General features: G+C 33.5%; 2 protein-coding genes, 1 long non-coding RNA gene and 2 pseudogenes across 4 annotated transcripts; 2 read left to right on the plus strand and 3 right to left on the minus strand.

The window, feature by feature from the left end:
* Positions 1 to 1,388: 1,388 nt before the first annotated feature.
* Positions 1,389 to 4,221, minus strand: LOC131172819 (receptor-like protein kinase FERONIA; annotated as a pseudogene).
* An 8,245-nt stretch (positions 4,222 to 12,466) lies between these two features.
* LOC131173314 (uncharacterized) lies at positions 12,467 to 15,153 on the minus strand. 2 transcript variants are annotated; one of them, XR_009143567.1, is made up of 4 exons: positions 14,898 to 15,153; positions 14,233 to 14,376; positions 13,923 to 14,123; positions 12,467 to 12,983 (listed from the first exon to the last, which is right to left on the minus strand). It is a non-coding gene; the product is annotated as an uncharacterized LOC131173314 (long non-coding RNA). The 2 variants fall into 2 exon arrangements; XR_009143566.1 differs by having other exon boundaries at positions 13,923 to 14,376.
* Positions 15,154 to 15,569: 416 nt separating this feature from the next.
* On the minus strand, positions 15,570 to 18,143 carry LOC131173153 (receptor-like protein kinase FERONIA). The gene has a single exon (XM_058135034.1). The coding sequence runs from the start codon at positions 18,122 to 18,124 to the stop codon at positions 15,650 to 15,652; it is 2,475 nt and encodes an 824-aa protein (XP_057991017.1). The 5' UTR covers positions 18,125 to 18,143; the 3' UTR covers positions 15,570 to 15,649.
* Positions 18,144 to 23,498: 5,355 nt separating this feature from the next.
* LOC131172820 (ubiquitin-like domain-containing protein CIP73) lies at positions 23,499 to 26,229 on the plus strand (annotated as a pseudogene).
* On the plus strand, positions 25,701 to 27,543 carry LOC131172821 (uncharacterized). Its single transcript, XM_058134356.1, has 4 exons — positions 25,701 to 26,850; positions 26,938 to 27,030; positions 27,113 to 27,251; positions 27,367 to 27,543. The coding sequence occupies exons 1-4, from the start codon at positions 26,618 to 26,620 to the stop codon at positions 27,541 to 27,543; spliced, it is 642 nt and encodes a 213-aa protein (XP_057990339.1). The 5' UTR covers positions 25,701 to 26,617.
* Positions 27,544 to 27,737: the final 194 nt, after the last annotated feature.

A 27,737-nucleotide genomic window follows, 5' to 3' on the forward strand; every position in this document is an offset into this window, starting at 1 on the left:
GATTTTAAGTGTTGTATGTGGAGAAATTTTGAGATGACAGATTTGGGCATGTTGTAGTATTTTTTGGGACTAGAGGTCATGCAAAGTGATGATGGATGTTTTGTATGCCAAAAGAAATATGCTGCAGATCTTTTGAAGAAATTTAATATGGCAAATTGTGAAGTGGCAGCCACACCAATGAACATCAATGAAAAACTACAATGTGAAGATGGGACCGAGAAAGCAAATCAAACGCTGTTCAGAAGCTTAGTTGTTGGTTTAAACTACTTGACACACACTAGACCTGACATTGTTTTCTCAGTGAGTGTTGTGTCCAGATTTATGCATAGCCCTACGAAACAACACTTTGGAGCAGCAAAAAGAATTCTTCGTTATGTTGTAGGAACTCTGAATTATGGTATTTGGTATTGTGAAGTGCCAAATTTCATATTAATTGGTTTCACTGACAGCGACTGGGCAGGATGTTTGGATGATCGGAAAAGCACTTCCGGCAACATTTTCAGCTTTGGTTCTGGAGCAGTAACATGGAGTTCAAAGAAGCAAGAAACAGTAGCTCTGTCATCATCTGAAGCAGAGTATGCAGCAGCAACTTCAGCAGCACGACAAGCTTTATGGCTCAGAAAACTTCTTGAAGATTTCAATCTTGAGCAAAAGGAAGCTACTGAAATATTCTGTGATAATCAGTCCACTATTGCAATGGCAAAGAATCCTGCTTTTCATGGCAGAACTAAGCATATTGATGTACATCATCACTTCATTCGAAAGCTGGTAACTGATGGTAAAATAGTGCTGAAATTTAGTAGTACTAATGAGCAAACAGCTGATGTTTTTACAAAATCACTTTCCCAAGCCAAGCATCAGTTCTTCAGATCACAGTTGGGAGTATGTGATTTCGAATCAAGAGGGAGGGTTGAAAGAATGATTCAAAATGTTGATAGCTGATTTTTTGGAGCATGTGTTTTTTTTATGTTTTTTTTTTTTTTGTTTTTTGTTAGGGGGTCTTAGAATGATTTTTATCTGTTAGTCAACAAGTTAGTGGTCAGATATAGTTGGCACTAAATCAGGTTGTGGGTTTATATTCCTATTTTTTAGTTTTTTCTATTGTTCTCTTGAGATTATTTAAAGTCCTATACTGTGTTTCTTTTTTAAAAAAACAGAAAATAAAAAAATCAGCACTACAAGTCTTTTGCTCATCTTTCAATATTTTATTTTATTTTTTCTTTCTTTACCAACAGTGATAGTGCTCTTTGCACCTGTGTGCGGGTATTGCAGTCCTCGTACGGCTGCAGTGCAAGTCTTGAGCTTCTGCTTCCATGGAAGTGGAGGCTTCTAAGTCTTGTAGAGGTGATCACGTAGTGTACCTTGAGCCATGTAATCATAAACAAGAATCATTCCATTTTCTCCATCAAATATCCAATCAGATATACTAGGTATTGTTTTTGGGCATTACCAAAACCAAAGCATGATGATCTTTATTGAAGTCTGAAGTATGCAGATGCGGATTTCTTACTCTAAACGGATGAGGTCCTGCTAGATAGTTGGAATTGTCAGACAACTTGAAAATTTCCAACCCATTTAAAATTGGAACTTCATGCATTGCAGATGATCCATTTTTACTTCCGATGGTGATTAATAGATGCTTTATGCCTTCTCCTGGTCCTGAAAAGTTGATGATTTAGTCTCTATAAATGGGAATTCCAACACCATGGCTCCAGTGGAAAATATCGGCATGATCCTCGGCAGTTTGATTATTGATACAAACATGAAACACTCTTGTACCGTTTTTTGAGTACTACAATATTATCTTTTAGAGACACATGTTTAAGACAAACAAGATATTTACTACTAATAACTATTATCTGTGGAAAAATTTTATTGATATTTAAATATTATATTATTTATTTCTAATTTATTAAAATTAACTTTATTTATATAAAAGGTTTTAAAGTTTTTTTTTATTTGTCACTAAAAAATTCTCTTTTTTATATTAAAAAAATTATATATAAATATAAAAGATGTGTTAAGTATATATAGATTACATATAGTTAAATAAAAAAGTGATTTTAAAAATTAACCATATATATATATATATTATTATGTTTCTACATATTAATAAAAAGAAATTATTATTTTATTTTAATCCATATAATTAAAGCTTTTAATCAATAAATTATTATCAATCATTAAGCTAACAAGTGTTATTAATTTTTAAAAAAAAATTAAAATTTTGATAAAAATACTTTTTCATTAAACTATAAATATTTTGATGATTTGACTATATTAATTATACATATATTGATATGTTGATTTTTTAATTACTAATTTTTAATTAAATCTGTACTTAAAAATACATAAGTAATATAATAAGTATAATAAATTTTGATTATATAATATAATATATTGTTAATTATTTATTATAGTAAAGTATTTATATAATAAATTGAAAATTTAAATTTTGAATTATAAATTAAGAAAATAATAATTTGTAAAAAAAAAAAAGTGATGTCTCACATTAGTTTTTCAAGTATTTGAAAGGTGATGATTTTCCTATAAAAAACAATCCTCATCCCTTGACATTTTAAGTAAAAAATGGGGTTCAAAATACTATGCCTGTTAGTGATAGTTTATTTTAAAAATATATTTATTTATTTTAAATAATTTTTATTATTTTAGTAATTTAAATAACGCCATTTAAATTATAGTAGTAAATAATTATTATATTATTAAAAATAAATAAATGTATTTATATTAATAATTATTGATATGATAAAAAAATAATATATGATTACAAGATAATTTATTTTTAGAAACAAATTTATTTAATTTTAAAAATAAATTTAGAAATTTTAGTATAAACAATTAAAGTCAATTTAATTTGTCTTAAAAAATTAGATTTAAGGATAAATAATATAGTTTGTTAAAATAGAAAAGGGAGACAATTTTTTTTTGTCTCTATAAGTTTTTCTTCTTGAACGGCGTCTCTATAAGTTATTAATATAAACAAGAAAGTTAAGTATATTTATTTTCATATTTGATTCTAATTATATTGAGAGACAACTATAAATAGAATAAATAATTATTTATTTTTAAAAATATATAGAGACAAATAAATATACTTTTGAGTCAAAGTTTTTATTCCCAATATAATAATTTTGATATAGTGTTCTGAATCTAGCTTGAAATCTCACAGAAGTGGAGCCTGACAGGGTAATAGAAGCCAATATCAACAGGAAATGACCATCTAGCTCTATGCTGGCCTGCAAACTTATCCCGATCTGTCCTGGCAGATTCGTAAACTTAGTCTGGAGCAGCATATGCATGTGTCAATGAGCTTGACTGAATTTGAACATCTGATTCAATATTACTCGTCTCAGCTTCATCACCCATAAGATAATGATGTCACTTGTCCAGAGTCGAAACATCCCAGTATCTTCTGGTTGAGGGATCAAATACCCTCCTACGTTCAGCCGGTGCATCATCTCAAGGGCTGTCAAGTTCTCCATAGAATAGTGAGAAGGCTGTCCGATAAGTGGAAGTGGAACATTTTCTTGGATGTAAAGTTTTGAAGGCATGAAGACGATTTCAGTCTTGTTAACAAAAGCATAGGCACCTGAAATCTTCGAAGATGGGGTGAATGTCACATTTAATATATATTTGGCCTTCTGTGTTGATACAGAATTCTCTGACAGCATAATCAGCATCTGAGTTGAGTTTATTATAGGAGGACTCAGAAGGGGATAGAATTGTATACTGACCAATGCTGACGAAGAACAATGCCTTGGATATCTTCAACCCAGAATAAGAGATTGGTATAAGATATAGGCGAACAAACTTGGGGCCAATAGAGACAGAAAATGCGTAAGTGAACTGTTTTCTCATGATGCAAGCAGAAGTTTTTGGTTTCTCACTGCGGTTGTGAGGTTCTATAGCATATATTCTGGACACCGTTGGAAATGAAATTTCGTTCAATGTTAGAATTTGGTCTGAAATACGATGGTATATCTAATGGGGAATAATCCATTGCCACGTGTCAGTTAGTGACTCGAATTTTATATATATATATATATATACACACACACACACAGCTTGCATGAATTTGTTGGTGCCAGCGGTTGATTCTTTCGTTATGAAGGACTTTGCTTTGCCGATTTGTAATATAAATTCGCCAACTTCAATTGTTATAAATAGGAGATAGTTTCTCCAGTTTTCAACGTGGTCCATTTTTGAGAGAAAAATTAGAGAGAAAAGTGTGTGAGGTTATTTGGGTGTATTTGGGTTATAGGGTTTGAGTGATTATTTTTCTTGCACTGTACCACTTTTAGTTTATTAGTGGATTTTTGCTCCCCTTCACCCATGGACGTAGGCTTTACACCGAACCACATAAATTTTGTGTGTTTCCCAATTTTATTTTTCTTTTATAATTTTGTTGTCTCACCCATTTGCCTAAATAAATATTTATTCTACTACGATTTATCCTAACAATATGGTATTAGAGCTGGTTTGATATTTAGTTTAGGATTAGTTATGGCAACTAAAAAATTTGATATTGAGAAGTATGATCGCAATGTTAGTTTTGCCCTTTGGCAAGTCAAGATGAAAGTGATTCTGACATAGAATGGTTTGCAAAAAGCATTATCGGGAAAGGATAAATTACTTCTCACAAAGACAGAGGAGCAGAAGCAAGAATTGGAAGAAAAGTCATTACCTGCCATTCAGTTATGGTTGTCAAATGAGGTTTTGCGTGAAGTCATTCATGAGAAGACTGCTAAAGACTTGTGGAAGAAATTCGAGTTTCTGTATATGACGAAAAACCTCACCAGTAAATTGGTTGTGAAGCATCACCTGTACATGCTTAACATGGCAGAAGGTACATCCCTAAAATTACACCATGATGAATTAATTCTATCCTTATGGATTTGGAAAATTTGGATATTAAGTATGAAGAAGAAGACAAAGCTCTTATGTTGCTATAGTCTTTACCTTCATCTTTTAAGAATTTCAGAGAGACTTGAATCTACAGTAGAAAAATTCTAACTACAGAGGAGGTTAAAGAATCCTTATTTTAGAAAGGCCTTATTGATAAAGAGCTTTCTAGTGATAAGAATAGTCCAGTTGAGGGCCTAATTGTCAAAGGAAAGTCCGCTTCAAAAGGTTCGAGCAGTAGTGGTTGATCCAGATCAAAATCAAAGTCCAGGCACAGTAATCTGACTTGTAATTATTGCAATAAGAAAAGGCACATCAAGGCTGATTGCTTCAAGCTTCAAAACAAGAATAAAGAAAGAAATCAGAAATATGAGAATCCTGTTGAAGCTAGTGTTGCAACTAATGAGGAAGAGTGTGATGTCTATGTCGTGACTGATGATGGTACCAGTTCTATACAAGGGTGGATCTTAGATTCTGCTTGCTCATATCATATATGTCTCTATAGAGATTGTTTTCCCTCTTATGAACCTATAGACAAAGGAGTTGTATTGATGAGTAATGATCATCCTTGTAAAGTTGTTGGTATTGGTACTGTCAAACTGAAAATGCACGATGGCATGGTTAGAATTTTGATTGAGGTATGACATGTTCCAGAGATAAAAAAGAACCTCATCTCTTTATCTACTTTAGAAGCCAACGGTTGCAGATTTTCTAGTGAAGGTAGAGTCCTGAAGGTTTTGAAAGGTGCTCTTGTTGTGATGAAAGGCATACAAATTGGCAGATTATATGTGTTATAAGGTTCTGTAGTCATTGGTACAGCAGCAATTACCACATTTATGTCAGATTTAGATGTGACCAAGTTGTGGCCCAAAAGGCTAGGAGACATAAGTGAAAAAGGCTTGACTATGTTAAGCAAAAGGGGTCTTCTTTATGGCCAAAGTACATCAAGTTTGGAGTTTTGTGAGCATTGTTTTTTCAACAAACAAAAGAGAGTCAACTTCAATATAGGAGTTCACAGAACTAAAGGTACTTTGGATTATATCCATTCAGATCTTTAAGGGCCTGCATGCATTCATTCAAAAGATAGTGCTCAGTACATGCTTACCTTCATTGATGATTACTCTAGGAAGGTATGGGTTTATTTTCTAAAGCATAAAAATGATGTCTTTGCTACTTTTAAGCAATGAAAAGCACTAGTAGACAGACAGACAGGCAAGAAAATTAAGCGCTTATGCACTGATAATGGGTTAGAATTCTATTATATTGAGTTCAACAAATTTTGCAAAGATGAGGGCATTATAAGACATCTTACAGTTAGAGGAACTCCACAACAGAATAGTGTAGTTGAGCGTATGAATAGAACTTTATTAGAAAAGGTTCGATGTATGCTGTTAAATTATGGTTTATCTCAGGATTTCTAGGCAGAAAAGCGGCTTCTATAGCTTGCTATTTGGTGAATCGTTCTCCATCTGCATCAATTGACTATAAAACTCCAGAAGAGGTATGGTCTGGAAACTCTACTGATTACTCTAGTTTAAGGATATTTAGTTGTCTTGTTTATGTCCATGCCAAAGATGAAAAATTAGAACCTAGATCTAAAAAGGGAATATTTATTGGTTATCCTCCTAGTGTAAAAGGATATAAAATCTGGTATCTTGATCCTAGGTCACCTAAGTCTGTTATTAGTAGGGATGTTGTGTTTGATAAATCTTCCATGCTTCACCCGAGGAAGAAGTCTTTTAGTTCTTCTAACCCAGGAGTGCAGAATTTAGACAAACAGGTGGAGGTTGAGATTGAGGTGGAGAATATATCTTCTTCACAAAATAATACTTCAGAGCAGAGCCTAGTTCAATTACCCACTTCTACAGAAGTAGAAGAATCAACAGAAAAAGTATAGGAGGAGCACTCGATTGCCAAAAATAAGCCAAAGAGAGAGAAAAGGAAGCTTTCAAGATTAGCATATTATGTCACTTTTACCTATGTTGCTGCACAAGAAACAGAAGGAGAACATAGCTCTATTCGTGCCTTGCTTGCTCTAGTTGTTATACATGATTTAGAGCTAGAACAGCTAGATGTTAAAATCACATTCTTGCATGGTGAACTTGAAGAGAAAATTTATATGCAACAACCTGAGGGTTTTGAGGTTAAAGGTAAAGAAGATCATGTTGCTTATTGAAAAAATCATTATATGGTTTGAAGCAATCTTCTTGACAATGGTACAAGTAGTTTGATTCCTTTATGGTTGGGCATGGTTATTCCAGGAGCCAATATGATAGCTGTGTGTATTTCAGAAAAATTATTAATGGCTTATTTATTTATTTGTTACTTTATGTTGATGATATGCTTATTGCTACCAAGGATATGTTTGAGGTTAACATGTTAAAAAAAGGAATTAAGTGGTGAATTTGAGATAAAAGATTTGGGAGCAGCCAAGAAAATTCTTGGTTGGAGATTCAAAGAGACAGGATTGCAGATAGGCTTTATCTGACTCAGAAGAATTTTATCGAGAAAGTTCTGGAGTGTTTTGGCATGAAAAAAGCTAAACCTGTAAGTACTCCACTTGTTGCTTATTTTAGACTTGCTGCTCATTTTAGACTTTCTGCTACTTTGTCCCCATAGTTTGAAAAGGAAATAGAGTACATGTTACATGTTCCTCACTCCAGCACTATTGGTAGCATTATGTGTGTCATGGTTTGCACTCGCCTTGACATTTCACATGTAGTAAGTGTTATTAGTAGATATATGTCTAATCCTGGTAAAGAGTATTAGCAGGCTATAAAATGGATTTTGAGATATTTGCAAGGTACTAGTAATGCTTGTTTGGAATTTGGAAAAAGTAAGGGCAATGTGATTGGTTATGTTGATTCAGATTATGCAGGTGATCTTGATAAAAGAAGATCCATCACAAGTTATATATTTACCCTTGGCGACTATGCTATCAATTGGAAAGCCACCATACAACCTACAATTGCATTATCAACTATAGAAGTAGAATACATGGCAGTGGTTAAGGCCATAAAGGAAGCTATTTGGTTAAGAGGTTTGTTTAGTGAGCTCAGTTCAAATTCACAAGTGACTATTGTCTATTGTGATAGTCAAAGAGCTATGCACTTAACCAAAGATCAAATGTTCTATGAAAGGACACAACACATTGATGTAAAGTACCATTTTGTTTGAGATATTATTTCACAAGGCAACATTGTTGTTAAGAAAATTGGTACTGCAGACAATCCAGCTAATATGTTGACTAAGCCTCTTTCAATAAGCAAGTTCAAGCATTGTTTGGACTCGATTGGAATTTCTAATAATTGAGCTTGCCCCTAAGGGTTTATGTGGAAAAGGTGGAGAGAAATCTTCTAATTCATAGCAAGAGAATTTAAGTCAAGGTGGAGATTTGTCAGTTAGTGACTTGAATTTTATATATATAGCTTGCATGAATTTGTTGGTACCAACTGTTGACTCCTTCATTATGAAGGAATTCGTTTTTGCCTATTTGTAACATAAATTGGTCGACTTCAATTGTTATAAATAGGAGATAGTTTCTCCAATTTTCAATGCGCTCCATTTTTTAGAGAAAAATTAGAGAGAAAAGTGTGTGAGGTTTTTTGGGTATATTTAGGTTATAGGGTTTGAGCGATTTTTCTTCTTGCACTGTACTACTTTCAATTTGTTAGTGGATTTTCTGCTCCCCTTCACCCATGGACGTAGGCTATACGTCGTACCACGTAAATTATGTGTGTTTCTCAATTTTATTTTTCTTTTATAATTTTGTTGTTGCACCCATTTGCCCAAATAAATATTTAATTTGCTATGATTTATCCTAACACTAAGTTATCTGAAGGCACGTAATAAGGGAGCTCATCAACAAAAAGGGGCACTATGCAACAAGAAAAGACCAAGAAAACAAGAAACATGATTGCAGCAAGCTATGAATTTCTATTTGTCTTGTGGGTCTCTCCTAATAGAGGCACGTTTTAAATAGCCAATGGTTTAAAAAAAATAAAGAAATTGAAAAAAGTAAAAAAAAATGGGTGTTGTGTGTAGTTGTACCAAGCTGTATAAAAAGCAAATCAATTCTTAAAAGATAAGAATTGTTAACTGCCTATGCTTAAAGCAGTGCAAGTTGGTTTTTGCCTATAAATAGGCATTTCTTTGTTCATTTTATGGACACAAGTTTGTGAGTTATTCCAAAGCAAATTTGTGAGTTATTTTCTAAAGGCAGAGTTTATTGCACTGATGGAAGCATGTAAGGAGTTATTGTGGATGAAAAAGTTCTTGAATGAGCTTAGTTGCCGATAGGAAAATTATCATTTATTTTGTCACAGTCAAAGTGCTATTCACATTGGGAAAAATTCCTTCTTCCATTCTAGATCTAAGCATATTGATATGAGATATCACTAGATCAGAGATGTGTTGGAGATGAAGTAGTTATTGCTTAAGAAGATCCATACTGATGAAAATGGATTAGATATGTTGACAAAAATTTTACCAAATGAGAAGTGTGAATGCTATCGGTCGATAGCAGGAATGGTGGAGCCCTCCATGTAGTAGGGAGAGGGAAAATTGTTGTGAGTCCCTCCTAATGGAGGCACCATTTTGAAGAGCCAATAGTCAAAACAAAAAATGAAGAAATTGAAAAAAGTGACAAAAATGGGTGCTGTGTATAGTTGTACCAAGTTGTATAAAAAGCAAATCAATTCTTAAAAGATAAGAATTGTTAACCGCATATGATTAAAGTGGTGCAAGTTGGTTTTTGCCTATAAATAGGCATTTTTTTTGTTCATTTTATGCATACGAGTTTGTGAGTTATTTCAAAGCAAATTTGCTTTGGAGAGGGGTATTTCAAGGCTTGTAGCTTTGAGGAAAAATTAAAAGAGATTATTATTAATTGTAGAAATTATTTTCTAAAGGGGGAGTGATAAAAATAATGCGGAAATTTTTGTGGATTTTTTGGGAAACACTTTTTCGAGTGCCACTATTTTCAATAGATCTCATTTGTACTCTTTTTATACCTACTATAGAAGATTCATTCGGAATTTTGCTTGTGGATGTAGCCTAAATTAAGAGTCATTTTATTTATTATTACTATCGTATTTATTTTTTCACTACTTAATTTGAGGTGTTTCCCCAACAATTTGTACTTTTTCTCTTTAGCAAGCTAACCAAGTGAAACAATTATGTGTAAGCATTTGCAGAACATAAGAGACTGCTGCTTACTTAACAATTCAATAGCAGTTTGCTTTTCAGATAGCTAAAATCAAAATACTGAAGACAGAAGACTTCAATCAGACTGAAAGTAATAGGTTTTTTCTTTTACACGCTGATTCTTCTTTGATGACTTTGACTGTTAAATCTATTAACCTGTAGTTTCTACTTTGACAATCGCCTATAAATTTTTTAGTGACATAATAAAATTTTATGAAAAGGGTATAAATAATGAAAAATGGGCCTCTTGCCCATCCCCATTTTCCATAATCAATCTCCAGTATCTTGGGATATCTCTGCTATTATTCATGATATCAAATCCTCTTTATTTAAAAACCATCCATTTCTGTTTCATTTGTGTGTGGGGAAGGCAACATGCGCAGATTGACTTTCCAAGGTAGTGAGAACTTGAATCTATACGCAAATGATTTGTATCTTTGTTTTTACTTCTCAGTCTGTTGAATGGAAGAATTTTTCTGAGGAAAAAAAAAAGAATGGAGGAAATTTTCAATTCTTTTAATGTTCTCACTTCTCAAAATTGTCCACTGAAGCAACGACAACGTTTTACTCTTTGGAGTGTTCTTCTATGGCTGCCAGACTCCTCCGACAATGGAAATGGAGGCCATTCTCGGCCTCCTCCATAGCTCCAATTATTGGCCCTGAAACTAGAGCTCATGGGTTTATAAGATGCTGCTTTAGAAGAATTAACAAAGCAAGAGAAGAGAAGATCACAAAATGTGGTGCTATACAACTACCCTTCTTTCTCCGGAGCATTCTCTGCTCTGTTTGCTACCCTCTTCCACTCTCGCCTCAATCTCTCTTGCCTTGTCTTACCTTTCACTTTGTTTGAGCCTCTCAGGTCCAATAGCCACCTACCGAGATGCTATCTCATTGGCTTTGGTACCCAAATTGATTCTAAATCTGTACCGGTTTATTGCTTATACAGGGATGAAGATTTGGCATTTAAGGAACTTGAGAGATGTTATCTTGATTTTCTTGGTCCTCCATGATTTGCTTCTATGCTTTTAAAGCAATCAATGAGCAAGAAAGCTTGCCGTAATATTTTTGCACATAATGATTAACTAGGCATATACCCGCGCTTTGCTGCGGGACAATGTATATATATTATTTAATTTTTGATAAAATATGTAAAGTGATTTATATTTAAATATATATATATATATATATATATATAATATGTTATGTTAATTTTTAATAAATTATGTGAAGTGGTTTACCTAATAAGATATTAATTAAGATTTCAATAGAAGTTGTTTTGACTATTTTTTATTTTAAAATGAAATTAGGCTGAGATGCTGGTGGTGTCTGCATATAGAGAGAGGAACATTGCACCTGTCAGTTGCGCCACCAGCATCACCAATACATCTCACTGGTCAGCCTATTTAACTAGAAGGGGGATATTTGTGTCACGCTAGTAAGGCAATGAGATAACAGATTTAGAAAATTAAAAAAAAAAATATATATATATATATATATATATATATATTAAGCATAGTAGATATAAATCTTGACAACAATAGCAAGATCATTATCAGAATAACAGACATCTTTCAACAAACAGCGATATAATCCTATGAAGCCAATAAATATTCTGATATTGCAGCACCTTATAAACTGAACCAAAGCCACCCTTGCCAAGTTTGTTAGCTGAAGAGCAGTTGTTAGTTGCCAAGAACCTATCCCTTTTTGCAACTGGATCATTATAAGCATTCTATAAAATACACTACTGGGGTTGGTACGTTGCGAACATATTATTTATAAGAATTTTAGTTCTAGTCATGCTTTTCAAGGAAAAAATTTCCTCCATCTCAGCAAGCTACACATATTAGTTCTTGATATTATTCTTTCTGCAAGAGGTGCATTATACATTCGTACTTAAGCGAATAATGAAATATGGTTCATAGAAACAGGACAATTATGTTAGAAAAGAAGAAGATGATCAATTGTGACAAATCATATGCAGAGAAACTAATAAATAAATATTCTGCTCCTAATCCGCTACTGATTAAAGATTTCCTGAAATTTTTAAACCTTGGTAAATGAGCAGCCACCAAAAGGATAGATGACCTGGACAGAAATGAGCTTCATAATTTCTTCCAGTTCACTTTTTTTTTTACAAAAGTAAAAAAAAAAAAAAAAAAAAAAGCATTCTTGATCATTTATTCCAATATTTAAGCCTTAATCTAAGAACTTATAATGGCCCCACACCACTGGATATATATATATATATATATATATATATATATATATATATATATATATATATATGGACCTGCCTAACAAATTCAGCTTCAGAAAATGAAATTTTCACTTGGAGCTTTCATGCTTTCAATTTTTAACTTAAATTTAAAGCAAAACACAATTTCAGTGACACCCACATTTTCATATAGGAAATATTCAAGCTACTATTTGTTAATCAATAATACTAATTAAACTCTTCTAATAATACACATTTTGTTTGTACCTTATAGATGTTACTCTCAATTCCTACCTTTCCATTAAGAGTCTCTAAGAAGCACTCCACCTGAAAATATTCTTCATGGCCGAGTTTACAGAATATTTACAGAGGCTAAGACTTTCTCAGCCTTTCATAGAGATGAATATGAACATACAAATGTTGAAGCAGCTTCCAAAGCTAAATCCGAGTACCTTAGAGAATTTCAGCGCCACTGACTTCTCAGTAGACTCTTTCTTGGCCCACCACCAACCACCACTTGAATTTCTAGCAAGGTACGATCACAACGGTCTTCCAAGTGCTTTCCATCATCCGGAAATCGTGAATTCAGCATCAATTGTTCATGCTGCCACTTCCACCTCAAGTCAAAATGTTTTCCCTAACAGCAGCAAGAAGAGAAAAGCAGAGGCACAATCAACCAGCAGTTCCAAGAACATTTCTCCCACAGCCTCTACTACCGATACAAAGAAAAAGAATGCGTGTCTATCTGTTTCTCAAACCTCTTTCTTAATCATTTCTTTAAGTTTTAGTTCCTAATTTTTTTATCTCTATTTAAATCAAGCCAACAGGTATTTTGTCTTTGACATTTTCAGAAGGTGGGCAGAGGTAAAAAAGGGAAGAACAAAGAGAAAGAAGTGGATGAAGCAGAAGAAGTTATTCATGTTAGTGCAAAAAGAGGCCAAGCTACTGATAGTCATAGTATAGCAGAAAGGGTAAATTTGCATACAATCATAAATTGGAGAGGATGAAAGTCTGTACTTAAACTCATAAGAGTCAAAACTTATACAATCGAATAGTACACATTTGCTTCAATTAGAATTAAATAGTTCAGTAAGGGTACGCAAAATTTAATTGTTTGATAGCTTATATCTTGTTCCATTATCCAGGGAATTAGCTGAAAAAGAAAAATACATCCCAGAAACTTTGATAATTAAGCGTTTGACAGTCAAAATATAATTAATGAAACCATATAGAAAAATGAAAAAGGATGCAATTTCTCACCAGACCTTTCTTTTTTAATCATTAGACCAAAGTAGACTTCAAACTCCATAATATGGTTATTTATTCATAAACAATATCATGAGAGGAACTTTAGAGTTAAAAAGAAAACATGATTAATTTCCAAAAAGAAAATGCTATTGCAGGTGAAAGAAATGAATTACCTAAAACTTTATTTTGGAGGTAAAACAGGTTGGGTGTGCTTAACAACAAAGCTCACAATTTTATGGAGACTCAAATAGGATATGAGGATTAGCAAAAATAATAATACATATCCTGGATGAGCATTATAAATTAGAGAAACACATATCAAACTTACCAAAACTGATATTCATTTATACACTTTCTTTCACTCCAACCTTTCCTTCATGATCTAGCAACAGCCTCCAAACACCCCCACATTCACAAAATTACCCTTGAATTTGGCATTGTAGATCAACAGTGCCAATTTTCCCATGGAAATTGATGCGGTTTATATATTATAGCAGTATAGATATGCTTCTACTTTCGCTCATCATAGCTATGGATTTAAAAACAAATAGAACCTAATTAGATCAGGTTATTGGTAAAGCTAGATACATCACACATCAACATTCAATTTCCATAGAAATAACTTTAATGTGAGATACCTATATGATGCATTTGCAACAGCAAAAATAGGACTAAAGCTCACCAAATGGTGCTTCCTTATACTGCTCCATCATACGCACATTATAAAGATAAGGAAGCTTGGTGAATGGACTAACAGCCATCAAAATGCTTACCGTGTATGTCTATCAAAAAACAAAGAGGAGGAAAAGAAAGTTAAATATAAGACATTGCAAAGTCCTTCATATTTAAGTTTGCATTCCAATATTAAGTGGGTAGAATGACAGAACATCATTGGCTTCACAACTTTAGCAAAATCAAATAAGCAAGTAAAAATCATAAAAAAGGAATCAACAAAATGTATAAATTAACAACTATAACAAAAGAATGAAACATAATGAGAAATCAAGAAAAAAAGCAAAAAACCAATGACAGGAACACAAAACAAAAACACTAAAGAAAAACAAGAACTAAACCCACTTGAATAGCGAGATAAAATGTAGAAATACAAAACAAATAGTACAAATCAATTATATAAACATACAAGGATAGTACAAAAGCGTGCAAGATAAAATGATTACCAAGACAATGCGTAGAAGAAGAACAGCGAATTCATTGTGAACCTAATAAAATGAAGAAGAACATGAAATAAACAAATAAATAGTAAACCTAATAAAATGAAGAAGAATATGAAATAAACAATTACCCATCAAATCAAGAAGTAAGCAAACCCACTTGAAGAACCAAAAGCGTGGAGAAGATGCTCTGCCCCAACGAAAAAAACCAAAACGAAAGAAAGAAGAAATGAGGCAAGAAGGTAGAACGAAGAGGGAAACGGCACACCTAACACTGAAACGGTGTCGTTTTCCCTGCGGAACGCATGAAGAAGAGAATGGCGAACTGAAACGGTGTCGTTTTCCCTGCAGAACGCATGAAGAAGGTAATGGGAAAGGGATGCGGCGTGCGGCGTGCGGCGGAGGGAGGAAGGAAGCACACAAAGGAAAACGGCGTCGTTTAATGGAAGGGGTGAGGAAAAAAAAGGCAAAACTTTTGTGAAAAAAACAAAATCGCCACTCAATTTCTACTACTCCTTAGCACAGGAAATTTTGGCATGGAAATTAATGTATTTTAATGCATTATTATATTCTCTTTGCTTATTTTGGTTTTATATGAATAGGGTAACAGGCTTTGATCAACCAAATCAGGACTTTCCAGAATTCTCTCTGCTGACGGGTGTGAAGAGAGAGTCACATTTCATGTTGATATTGAAAAGAGTAGCTCTACTATTTCTCCAACAAGCTTGTAGCTATGACGTCTTATATACCTCTTGAGTTTCAGAAAACAAATAAGAAAAATATGAGGGAAAATAACAGCTACATGCTAGATATACAGCCCGTTATTGTTAACTCTAACTAAGCTAACAGAAATATAAAATATAGATACAATGTAAAATTCTCATCAACGTCCAGTGGGAACCATGATCTCAGAGAATTCCACTCCTGGAGTCTTATCTGAATTATTAGAGCAAATGCATCGTCCACCATCAATCATTATACAAACATCACCATTCATCCTTTCATTGGCCTCTTTTGCACCCCTCTCCTCCTGCAAATCAGCAGCATTCTGCTGCTGCATTGCTAGCTTCAAATTGCACAACACATCTCCCATGGACGGCCTTCCACTTCCCTTATCAGCTAAACACTTACTTGCTATATCAGTGAAAGTCCTGAAGCATTCAGGGGCAATCTTTCCCTTCAGATATGGATCAATTATCTGGTCAAGAATCCCCATTTGGCAGCAGCGCAATGCCCATTCTGCCAAACTTGCTTTCTCATACTCTTCCTCCTCTTTAATTTCTTCCACTGGCAGCACAGCAGGCCTAGCACATAAAGTCTCAAACAGTACCACTCCAAATGAGTATACATCAGATTTTTCTGTTAGTTTTTGTTGTCGATAATATTCAGGATCTAGGTAACCAAAAGTACCCTTCACCATGGTTGAAACATGTATTTTAGTCGTAGACTGTGACATTGCACTCGGGCCAGCTTTTGATAACCCGAAATCTGAAACCTTTGCAACCCATTTATCGTCTAACAAAATGTTGGTACTCTTAATGTCTCGGTGGATGATAGTGCTCTTTGCACCTGTGTGCAGGTATTGGAGTCCTCGTGCTGCTCCAATGCAAATCTTGAGCCTCTGCTTCCATGGAAGTGGAGGCTTCTGGGTCTTGTAGAGTTGATCACGTAGCGTACCATGAGCCATGTAATCATAAACAAGAATCATTTCTTTTTTCTCCATTGAGTACCCGATCAGAGATACTAGGTGGTGATGCCTCAGCTCTGAAAGCATGGTGATTTCAGTTTGAAACTCTTTCAAACCTTGGTGTGAACTTGGATTGGCACGCTTTATGGCAACACTGGTGCTGCCATAGTCAATGGATCCTCTATAGACCTTCCCAAATCCACCAGTGCCAATGAGCAGGGTGTCTGAAAAATTGTTGGTTGCTGACTTTATCTCAGCAATTGAGAAGATTCGATAATTGCCTGATGATTGCCCCAGCTTAAAGTTTTCTCTGTCCTTAAATGTTGAAACTATGGAACTGAATAAGCCGAGAATAATTATTACAAATAAAGTTGCCCCAAGAACATAAGATACTAAATGTAAAGCATGATGATATTTATTGAAGTCTGAAATATGCGGATGCGGATTTCTTACTCCGAATGGATGGGGCCCTGCTAGATTGTTAGAATGGTCAGACAACTTGAAAATTTCCAACCCATTTAAAATTGGAACTTCATACGTTGCAGATGATCCATTTTTACTCCCTATGGTGATTGATAGATGCTTTATGCCTTCTCCTGGTTCTGAAAAGTTGATGATATAGTCTCTATAAATGGGAATTCCAACACCGTGGCTCCAATGGAAAATATCAGCATGATCTTCTGCAGTTTGATTATTGATATACACATGAAACACTCTTTCACCGTCTTGGTGAATCCTGCTTGAAATCTCACAGAAGTGGAGCCTGACAAGGTAATAGAAGCCGAAATCAACAGGAAATGACCATCTAGCGCTATGGTTGCCTGCAAACGTATTCCAAACTGTCCTCGCAGATGCGTAAACTTTTTTTGGAGCAGCATATGCAGATTTCAATGAGCTTGACTGAATTTGAACTTTTGATTCAATATTACTCGTCTCAGCTTCATCATCTATAATATAATCGATGTCACTTGTCCAGAGTCGAAACATGCCAGTATCTTTCGGTTGAGGGATCAAATCCCCTCCTACGTTCACCCGGTGCATCATCTCAAGGGCTGTAGAGTTCTCCATAGAATAGTGAGAAGGTCGTCCGATGAGTGGAAGTGGAACATTTTCTTGGATGTAAAGCTTTGAAGGCATGGAGACGATTTCAATCCTGTTGACAAAAGCATAGGCACCTGAAATCTTCGAAGATGGGGTGAATGTCACATTTAATATTTGGCCATCTGTGATGATACAGAATTCTCTTACAAAATAACCAACATCTGAGTTGAGTTCGTAATAGGAGGATTCAGAAGTGGTTAGAAGTGTATACTGACCAATGCTGACGGAGAACAATGCCTTGGATACCTTCAACCCAGAATAAGAGATTGGTACAAAGTATAGGCGAACAAACTTGGGGCCAGTGGAGACAGAAAATGTGTAAGTGAGCTGTTTTCTATTGATGCAAGCAGAAGTTTTTGGTTCCTCACCACGGTCGTGAGGTTCCATATCATTTATTCTGGACACGGTTGAAAAACTGAAATTTTGTTCAATTTTAGAATCTGGTCTAAAATAAGATGGTGTATCTAATGGGGAACAATCCATTGCCAATTTATCTGAAGGCACATAAGGGAGCTCATCAGCAGAAAGGGGTAGCATGGAACAAGAAAAGAGCAAGAAAACAAGAAACATGATTGCAGCAAGCTTGGTTTTTGGATACGCAGAATGCTATTGAGAATATAAGGTGAGAAATTTCAGAACCATCTCTTCCTCTTCCACACGGTACTTTTTTTTTTTCTTTTTTTATACAGCGAAAAATACAAACTGATTCTTGTTTGATGAATTGACAAGACATCATTTGGAAAAATGTGGCTTCAGATGACTCCATTACCGTGTAGTTTCTCCTTTGAAAATCAACTTCTAACTAATATCTAAGACCATAGGAAGAATCAACGAAACGAACTTGTTAGGGTCTGTTACGGGCGCGAACAATGGATACCCATGAGCTAAGTAGTTTTGCCCATGCATTATTTATTAATTATTTTATTTTAATAATATAATTTAATATTTATTTTTTTTTTATAGATTTTGTTAATGATAAAATTCTAATTAATTATGTTATAAAATTTCGAATAGTTTTATGCCATCAAAATTAAATTTTTATTTTTTAAATAATTATTTATTATTATTTTTTAAATATTTATTTATAAAAATATAGTAATATAATTTCTTATATTTTTAATAGTAACTTATATAATTTTATATTTAATGTATGATATAAAGATATATAACACTTAAATTTTGTAATGAATTGATTTAAAAATTATTTTTATTTAAATTATATTAATTTAATTTTTTAATATGCCATGTGATTATTTTTAAAGCCAAGGGCAGCACCAAGATTTTTTCCTTAAGGGATCAAAGTAATACTTAATACGTTTATACTAGTAGGGGTGGGTGATTTTGATTTTGGTTTAGTTCTTTACAAGAATCAAATCGGAATTGAACTTTCGTTCTTTTACCTCTTAGGAATCGGTACCATCGATTCTTTCACTTTCTTGGAATTGGAATGGAATCAAATTTTAGTTCTGTTCTAAGTATTTTCAATTTTGATTCTAATTTTAGTTTTATTTTCGATTTCAATTTATTTCTTAGTTTTTACACTCAAAATAATAATATTATTGTGCTCATTTTAAAAGAATAAAAAGGATTATAAATTTTAACATACCAATAAAAATAACAATACTAACATTAGAATAACGATGCTAATATTAAAATAAAATATCAACAAAATAGCATAAAAACAAAGACTTATTCGATAAAAATACTAAAATCAAACTAATAATTTTCAAATAAAAATATAAATTATCACCAAAAATTTATAGTAAGTCATATGATATTTGCATCCCAAATAAAAAATAACACTAAATCAATAAGTATAATATAAAGTCACGTTTTATTGTCACATTTTCCACTCTAAAAAACTTCAACAATAAGCTTTCAAGTTCCAAGTCTTCCTCCAATAAGATGGCACCTTTATTTTTCTACAATTAATTTCATTACATGAAAAAGAAAGTTGAAAGAAAAATTATTATTTAAACTCCAATAAAAGTAATAATACTAAAATCAAAATAACTATATATATATATATATATATATATATATATATATATATATAAAATTGATTTTTTGGTTTAATTTCAGTTTGGTTCTTGAGAAAGAATCAAAACCAAATAAAAATAGTAAAATGAGCTTGGTTTGATTCTTATAGTAACGGTTCTTTTTTATTTCAATTCAGTTTTGGAGCCTTCGAGAACTATGCACACCCTTAGTATATATACAAAATATTTTTAATTCAAGAACATATGTATGATATATTAAATGTCAAAATAAGCAATGTCAATTTTTTGAATTTTAGTTCGTCGAAACTTTTTAGAATGCTCAATAACTAAATTTTTAGAGTTTGACATAGATGATTAACCATCTTTTCTAGTTTCTTGATCTTCAATATTTTTCTTTTAAAAAATACATCTATCATGATAAATTCTTTTTCCCATGAAAAATGATATTTTAAACCTGAAATTGAATTTTAAAATTAAATAATTCACATAATATCAATATCATACATCAAATAAATTTTAGGCACACACTCATTTACTTCAAATAGCAAAGCTAGTTGATCATAGTTTACAAACACCAAATAAAAATAAAAGAAATTAAATTAAATTTTCTAAAATTCATTATGAGTATGAACGATGAAAATAGACTGATATATTAAATTATAAGATAAAAGGAGAAAGATAACTCGGAGTAAAAAAATAAAATAAAAAAGTCAATGGAATTGGAAGCTTGCACTATTATTTTTGGATAAAAAAGGTGGGTATTTGTGAGGGAAAGAAGAGACCTTTTTAACTTTTTTTTTTTTTAAGCTTTTACGCTAAAAATAAAGACAAGAAAAATATTTTTTAAATGAGTTATTTTAAAAATACTACAAACATAATATTTTATTGAACGTATCTAAATTGTAACTTATAGTTAAAATAAATTTAATATTTTGAACTAACATACAATAAATTCAAATAGATAAATAATTTAAAAAATATAAAATTTTAAATTTAAGATGATCAATTTAATTAATTTTAAATTTATAAGATCATATTATTTTTATTTCACAAAATGAAGGATGAATTTAATTTTAAATATGTGGTACATTAAAAATATAAACCTTATCACCTTTTGTGATTTAATTAATTATTTTAATTTTTAAACAATTGATTAATTTTTCAAAATTTTGTCTTTTACGCGTTGATTCTTCTTCGATGACTTTGACCGATGACTACTCTATTAACTTACAGTTTTTCCATTGACAATCACCTTCCAACCAACCAAACGGCTATACATATAATTCTTGAAAGGACATGAGAAAGAAAAGATCAAATGGCAAGTTATCCTTTGATAGTCACCTTCGAACCACCCGAGAAGCTATACATGTAATTCCTGAAAGGACATGAAAAAGAAAAGATCTTATGGTTCGTTTGGTGCGTACATTAGAATCAAATTTAGTATTGAAATTGAAATTGAAATTGAAATTGAAATTGAAATTGAATTTGAATGGTATCAAAAAGGAAATAGTAAACTTTTATTAATGTTTGGTTTATTACGGATTAGAATCAGATTTTTTTTTAAGATATTTAATTTGCATGTATAAATTATGAAATTAGAATGAGCTTATTTTAAAATCAACCTAATATTATTTTTTTTTTATATTTTTATATTTTAACCTTTTAATTTTAATTAATTATATGAAGATATAAAGTAACATTTTTGCATTTTAATTTTCTATAATTAATTTTATTTTAATTTTTAATTAATTATATGAAATTTAAAATATTGTTTTCATTTTTTTAATTAATTATATGAAAATACAAAATATTTTTGAAAAATTTTTATTTTAATTAACAATATAAAAATTAAAACATCTCAACACCTATATGAGTGATATTGAGTATTTAGCTTTTAATGAAATAATAATCATTCACATTCCTATACTGAGAATGGCAACGAGGCAGGTCAAGAGTGAGGATCACTTCTTTCATTTCCATTCCACAAGAGTTTGAGGTCGGGTGAGACAGGTTTTTATAGAGAATTTTCTTTTTATTTTTTTAAATTTTAAATTTTAATTTATTAATATATAATATAAATTTATTTATTAAAAAATAAAATATATTCATAAATACATGTTTTACATATTATTTTAATAATATATTTATATATTTTATCAAAATTATTATATTTAAATATATAAATATATAAAAATAAATTATTTTTTAATAAAAATAATAATATATTATTGTATGAGACGAGGAGAATGTTTTTCATTCTCGCTCCAATTGGGATTGAAAAAAAATTAATGGGGTATTCTCGCTCCAATTGGGATCGAAAAAAAATTAATGGGGTTCGAAAACTTTGATCATCCCTATCTATATTTTGATTCTTTATATTGAAAGAAAAATGGTGATTCTTTTACTTATAGGAATTAAATTCTTTAACTTGTGAGAATAAAAATTAAAAAAAAAAAACGTTTTTAAACACTCATACAAGAATCAAATCCATTCATTCCTATTCTAAGTATTTTTGGGTCAACTAATAGGCGCCTAATGTTTGATGGCATGTGCCAACTATTCCCGACCAGATATCCTTTGTATTATAAGGATATTGCTAGAAAGGAAATTCCAAGGACCTGAAAATACAAAGAGCACAGTGGATGCTTTTATTTTCCGCCTGAATTAATTAGTTATTCTTCTCCCAATAAATCATCATTGTTAACTTCCCTGTTATTGGCAGTTATCTTGCATTTGCGCACCATATTCAATCTCGATCTCTATATCACAAAGCACTTGACCCTTTTTCATTGCCTTGAGTCCCGTCTCATAAAACTGGTTCTAGCTGAAAAACTAAGGCTGCTGACATGATTTTCACTTTAAAGAAATTTTCAATTGGGAAAATTATTATTATTTAATTATTGTATCTTAACAAAATTAACTATTTAGGTTTTCTATTTTAAAAAATATAATATTTAATATTTATAGGTGGCTGAAATTATAAATTTTAAAATTTTTAATAAATGCAACAAAAAAATTAGATAATTATTATTTTTATATATATTGGTAATTAAGATGTTGGTAATTAAAATTTGAAAATATTTAAATAAAATGCTAATGTTTAATATAATAGTAAGCTAAATTTTTTATATAAAAAATTTTAAAATGAAGATAAAAAAAATTATGCCACATTTATATAAAGTCATAAATTGAATTTTTAAGTAATAATCTAACAAATTTTAAAGTAAGGAATCAGTTCCAACCACATGTACTGGACAATTAGAGTAGAACCATCATCTTAAAAAGAAGAAAAAAAATGGTCAAATGAATAAAACAGCCTCAATTGAAAAACTTTCAAGCTGCTTGTGCATCCTGCCTTAACATAGCTGAAACACAAGCTTCACCCACTGATGCTAAACCATTTATGAGTGTTAGAAGAAAGAATACAAGTAATGAAGGAAATGATTGTGTATTTGTCTGTGTCTTTTTCTGTCTATTTGTCTGTCTCATTTACAGAGATATTACATCTATTTATACATGAGAATATGAACTAATTTAGAAATATGAGCTAATTTAGACAAGAATAATAATTGCTATAATTATGCTATAAATCTCCTATAATCATATTAATTACTGTAATTATGCTAATTGCTATAATTATGCTAATTGCTATAATTATGCTAACACCCCCCCTCAAACTCAAGGTGGTAGCGCATGTGCCAACTTGAGTTTGCTTAAGAGATCCTGAAAGCGAGTGGGATGATGCGTTTTGGTGAATATATCAGCGGTTTGGCTGATAGAGGAGACAGGAATCAAACTGAACGGGTAGAACGACGAAGAGTAGTGCTAGGAGCAGATGCAGGCGCAGGTACTGGATCAACAACTGGTGCAGATTCAACAGAGACAGGTAAACTGGACGGGTAGAACTACGAAGAGTAGTGCTAGGAGCATCACTTCAGCCAAGGATGCAGGTGTTGGAAGCGGTTCTTGTACAGTTCCTGATCTTGATGTGGAATCAGAGTCTCTTTGCTCAGTCCTCTGTATAGCCTCTCCTTGAGCAATATTTTCCCCCATTCTGCCGATAGCATTGAATTCACGCCTCATAAGACTCAGATATTGGGTCAAAGTTGTCAAAGAATCAGGAATTACAAGGGGATTCAAAGACTCCAAAGATACTCCTGTTGGAAGGCCAAAAGCACTTTGTGATCTATCAGATTGAACCCTGCTGCCAAAAGAAAATATTGCTCAAGGAGAGGCTATACAGAGGACTGAGCAAAGAGACTCTGATTCCACATCAAGATCAGGAACTGTACAAGAACCGCTTCCAACACCTGCATCCTTGGCTGAAGTGATGCTGTCTAGCAGACAATTTATCAATGGACAAGTTGCAGAATGCTTACAACAACTTGCGAGGCAACTAGAGAGTCAAGCAAATGTTACTGATCCTGCATCACGGTCGAGCACTCAGTCCAGTGCATGGAGGACTGGAGTTCAACTTCATAATTTAGGTGCATTTCTACTTGAACTTGGACGGACTACAATGACTCTTCGACTAGGTCAAGCACCGTCAGACGCTGTGGTCAATGCGGGTCCTGCAGTTTTCATAAATCAATCTGGTCCTAATCCTCTAATGGTTCAGCCTCTTCCTTTTCAACCAGGAGCAGGCTTTGGTGCCGTCCCTGTGGGATCTGTGCAGCCTGGATCCGGTTTAGTCAATGGTATAGGTACTGGGTTTCTTCCGAGGCGTATTGATATACAAATTCGAAGAGGTTCCTCAACGGCCTCCCCCAATCTTAACCGTGAGGAACAGGGTGATACTCAGCAGCCCTCAGGGCAGAGAAACCAGCCAACAGGTTCTGGTGGTGAAAATCTTGGCAATCAAACAACATCTAGGATAACGGAGAGTTCAGCTTTTGGTGGAGAGACTGGAGTGCGGGTTGTACCAATCAGAACCATGGTTGCAGCAGTTCCTGGTCCATTCAGTCGCCTTCCTTCTGATTCTCCTAATAATTCTATAGGATTATATTATCCTCTTCTTGGAAGATTCCAGCATGTCAGTGGTGCACGAGGATCTCAGGCATCCGGTGAGCATCATTCTGCTGGTGTTCAGACCGAGCAGCATTCAACTTCTGAACCTGCTGTGCAACGGCTAAGTGCTGAACATCAGATAAGAGATGGAGCCTTCAAGTACTCGTAGCATAAATATCAACATTCTGTCAGCTGGTGGAACCCAAAACAATCCTGAATCTGAGAGACAGAACAGTATTTTGCAGCTTCTAAGGAACCTCCTTCCAGTTGGGGAAATCCAGGTGGAGGATGCAGGCTTACAGGGAACAGCTACTGGTTCTAGCCCTGAGAATGGAGGGGTAGAACTACGAAGAGTAGTGCTAGGAGCAGATGCAGGCACAGGTACTGGATCAACAACTGGGGCAGATTCAACAGAGGCAGTTAAACTGGACGGGTAGAACTACGAAGAGTAGTGCTAGGAGCAGATGCAGGCGCAGGTACTGGATCAACAACTGGTGCAGATTCAACAGAGGCAGTTAAACTGGACGGGTAGAACGACGAAGAGTAGTGCTAGGAGCAGATGCAGGCGCAGGTACTGGATCAATACCTGGTACAGATTAAACAGAGGCAGGTGTAGTTGGACTAACATTGAGCACATCACAATCATCTGGATCAGGATTTGGAAACGGCACTTTGGTATAATAACAGAAATAAAAGAATGAACCAGAACATGTTGTAGAGAGAGAAGAGAGACCCCAGAAACTATAAATAAAAGCTTTACGGCTCTGATACCATGTTAGAAGAAAGAATACAAGTAATGAAGGAAATGATTGTGTATTTGTCTGTGTCTTTTTCTGTCTATTTGTCTGTCTCATTTACAGAGATATTACATCTATTTATACATAAGAATATGAACTAATTTAGAAATATGAGCTAATTTAGACAAGAATAATAATTGCTATAATTATGCTATAAATCTCCTATAATCATATTAATTACTGTAATTATGCTAATTGCTATAATTATGCTAATTGCTATAATTATGCTAACAATGAGTATTCTGAAGGTTGGCGTATCAGATTCATATCCTAGAGCTTTTATGAAATCATAGCACTCCATGGCAAGTCTGGATTGCCGAAGGCAAGTAGGTGATTCTCGAAGAGCAATGGCCTCTGCCTCGCGAGAATTGTAAGACTTCAAGCATCGCGACAGAGAAACCAGCAATCACACCAATTGTACAGTCCCTAACAACAGCCCCATAACTGCTCAGATGTACACTTGAATGGATGGGAGCATCAGCATTGCGTTTGATTTTTCCTGCAGGTGGTCTTTACCAACAGAGGGAGCTCTCTAAACTATGAGAAGCCACAGCTTAATTGCCCCCATTCTCTTTTACATTTTCCCAATCCTGCAAAGAGTGAATAACAAAATGGACTATATCACTGGTGATCTATAATTCCCAGGTCGCATATCTCTGCATCCTATATTCTCATCTGTATATCCTTATATGCAGGAATTTGTAATTGTTGTCATTATTTCTGTATCATCAATAAGCTTCAGCTTTAATACAGGATTGTAGTTCCTGCTATACGTATATGATGTTTCCGTGGATCTTCCAGATGCTTGATTAGCTCCTGTTTACTAGTCCCTAAAACACCTGAGAACAAGAAAACGGGTGAAGGTCGGTAATCAATTTTGTAGCCACTCCGACGTTCAAGTCAGTCAAGCAAACCCGTGACCGACTGGAGCGAGCGTTGAAGTGGCTAGAGTTGGCCATAGACCTTCACCTGTTTTCTCAGGCGTGTTAGGGACTAATAAACAGGAGCAAATCAAGCATAAGGAATATCCACGGCAACATCAGTATATAAAAGCAAATCTATACTGACTATTCAGAAAAATAAATAACAAAATCGATCTGTCCGAAGCACATAGTTTCATGCAAATTACAACCTAACTGCGCCACGGATATGTGATAATTTCACGGTAGCACGCAAACCACTCCAGTTGTCCACAGGAGCTACGATACCGTTCTTCAGTGGCTCTTACACTCCCTCGAAAGTGAAAATCGAGGCCATTAATGGCCTCCTCCATAGCTCCAATTATTGGCGCTGAATTTAGAGCTCATGGGTTTCGATCAGCTGCTGCTTTAGAAGCATTAACCAAAGCAAGAAAAGAGAAGATCCCAAATGTGGTGCTGTACAACTACCCTTCTTTCTCCGGAGCATTCTCTGCTCAGTTTGCTACCCTCTTCCACTCTCGCCTCAATCTCTCTTGCCTTGTCTTACCTTTCTCTTTTGTTGTGCCTCTCAGGTCCAATACCCACCGAGCGAGATTTTATCTTCTTGGTTGTGGTACCCAAATCAATTCTAAATCTTTATTGGTTTATTGCTTATACAGGTTTGAAGATTTGGGACTTGAGAGATGTTATCTTCTTGATTTTCTTGGTCCTCCAGGATTTGCCGCTATGCTTTCACGGCAATCAATGTGCAAGTAAGCTTGCTGTGCTAATCTTTGCCTATAATGATTCAGTTATTATTTTCTCTTTGCTTATTTTGGTTTTTTTAATTAATAGAGTATTAGGCTTTAATCGCCCTCCAAGAATTCCCTCTGCAGAGTGTGCAGGGAAAGTCACATTTCATGTTGATATTGAAGAGAGTACTGTTGTCTATAACTATTTCTCTAGCAAGCTTCTAGCTATGACGTCTCATAATGTAAGTACCTCTTGAGAGTTGAGACTATATTCTGTTGGCATTTGGTTTGCTAGCATTTTAAATGGAGATGATGTGAATCTTTATATTAAAATGGGAGCTTATTTCTCTTGGTCAGAATAAGGGAGGAGTTAACAGATTGTTGAACCCAGAAGACCAAGACCGTGTTGAAATGGTTCTTAAGTGCATTGAATATGCAGATCTTCGACGTTGGAGCTTACCGGATATTAGAGCTTTTAATATTGGACAAAATGAATGGCGCTCGAAGATAAATTACAAACCCATTTATGCTTGAACAGGTTTGGGGCATTTGAATTATGATTGATTCACTGTTTATGTATTTCCTTCCTATTGCTTGAAAGCTTGATTATTCTAGAAGATGTTCAACATGAGTAAAATGTTTCCTCTGTTCATATTTCTTCACAATTTCTAAAATGTTAATTGACACTGAAGTATCTCTAACTTGCCCTTTTATTAGTTGTTGGATTC

Source organism: Hevea brasiliensis, chromosome 14, assembly GCF_030052815.1.
Source record: "Hevea brasiliensis isolate MT/VB/25A 57/8 chromosome 14, ASM3005281v1, whole genome shotgun sequence".
NCBI classification, from domain to species: Eukaryota; Viridiplantae; Streptophyta; class Magnoliopsida; order Malpighiales; family Euphorbiaceae; genus Hevea; species Hevea brasiliensis.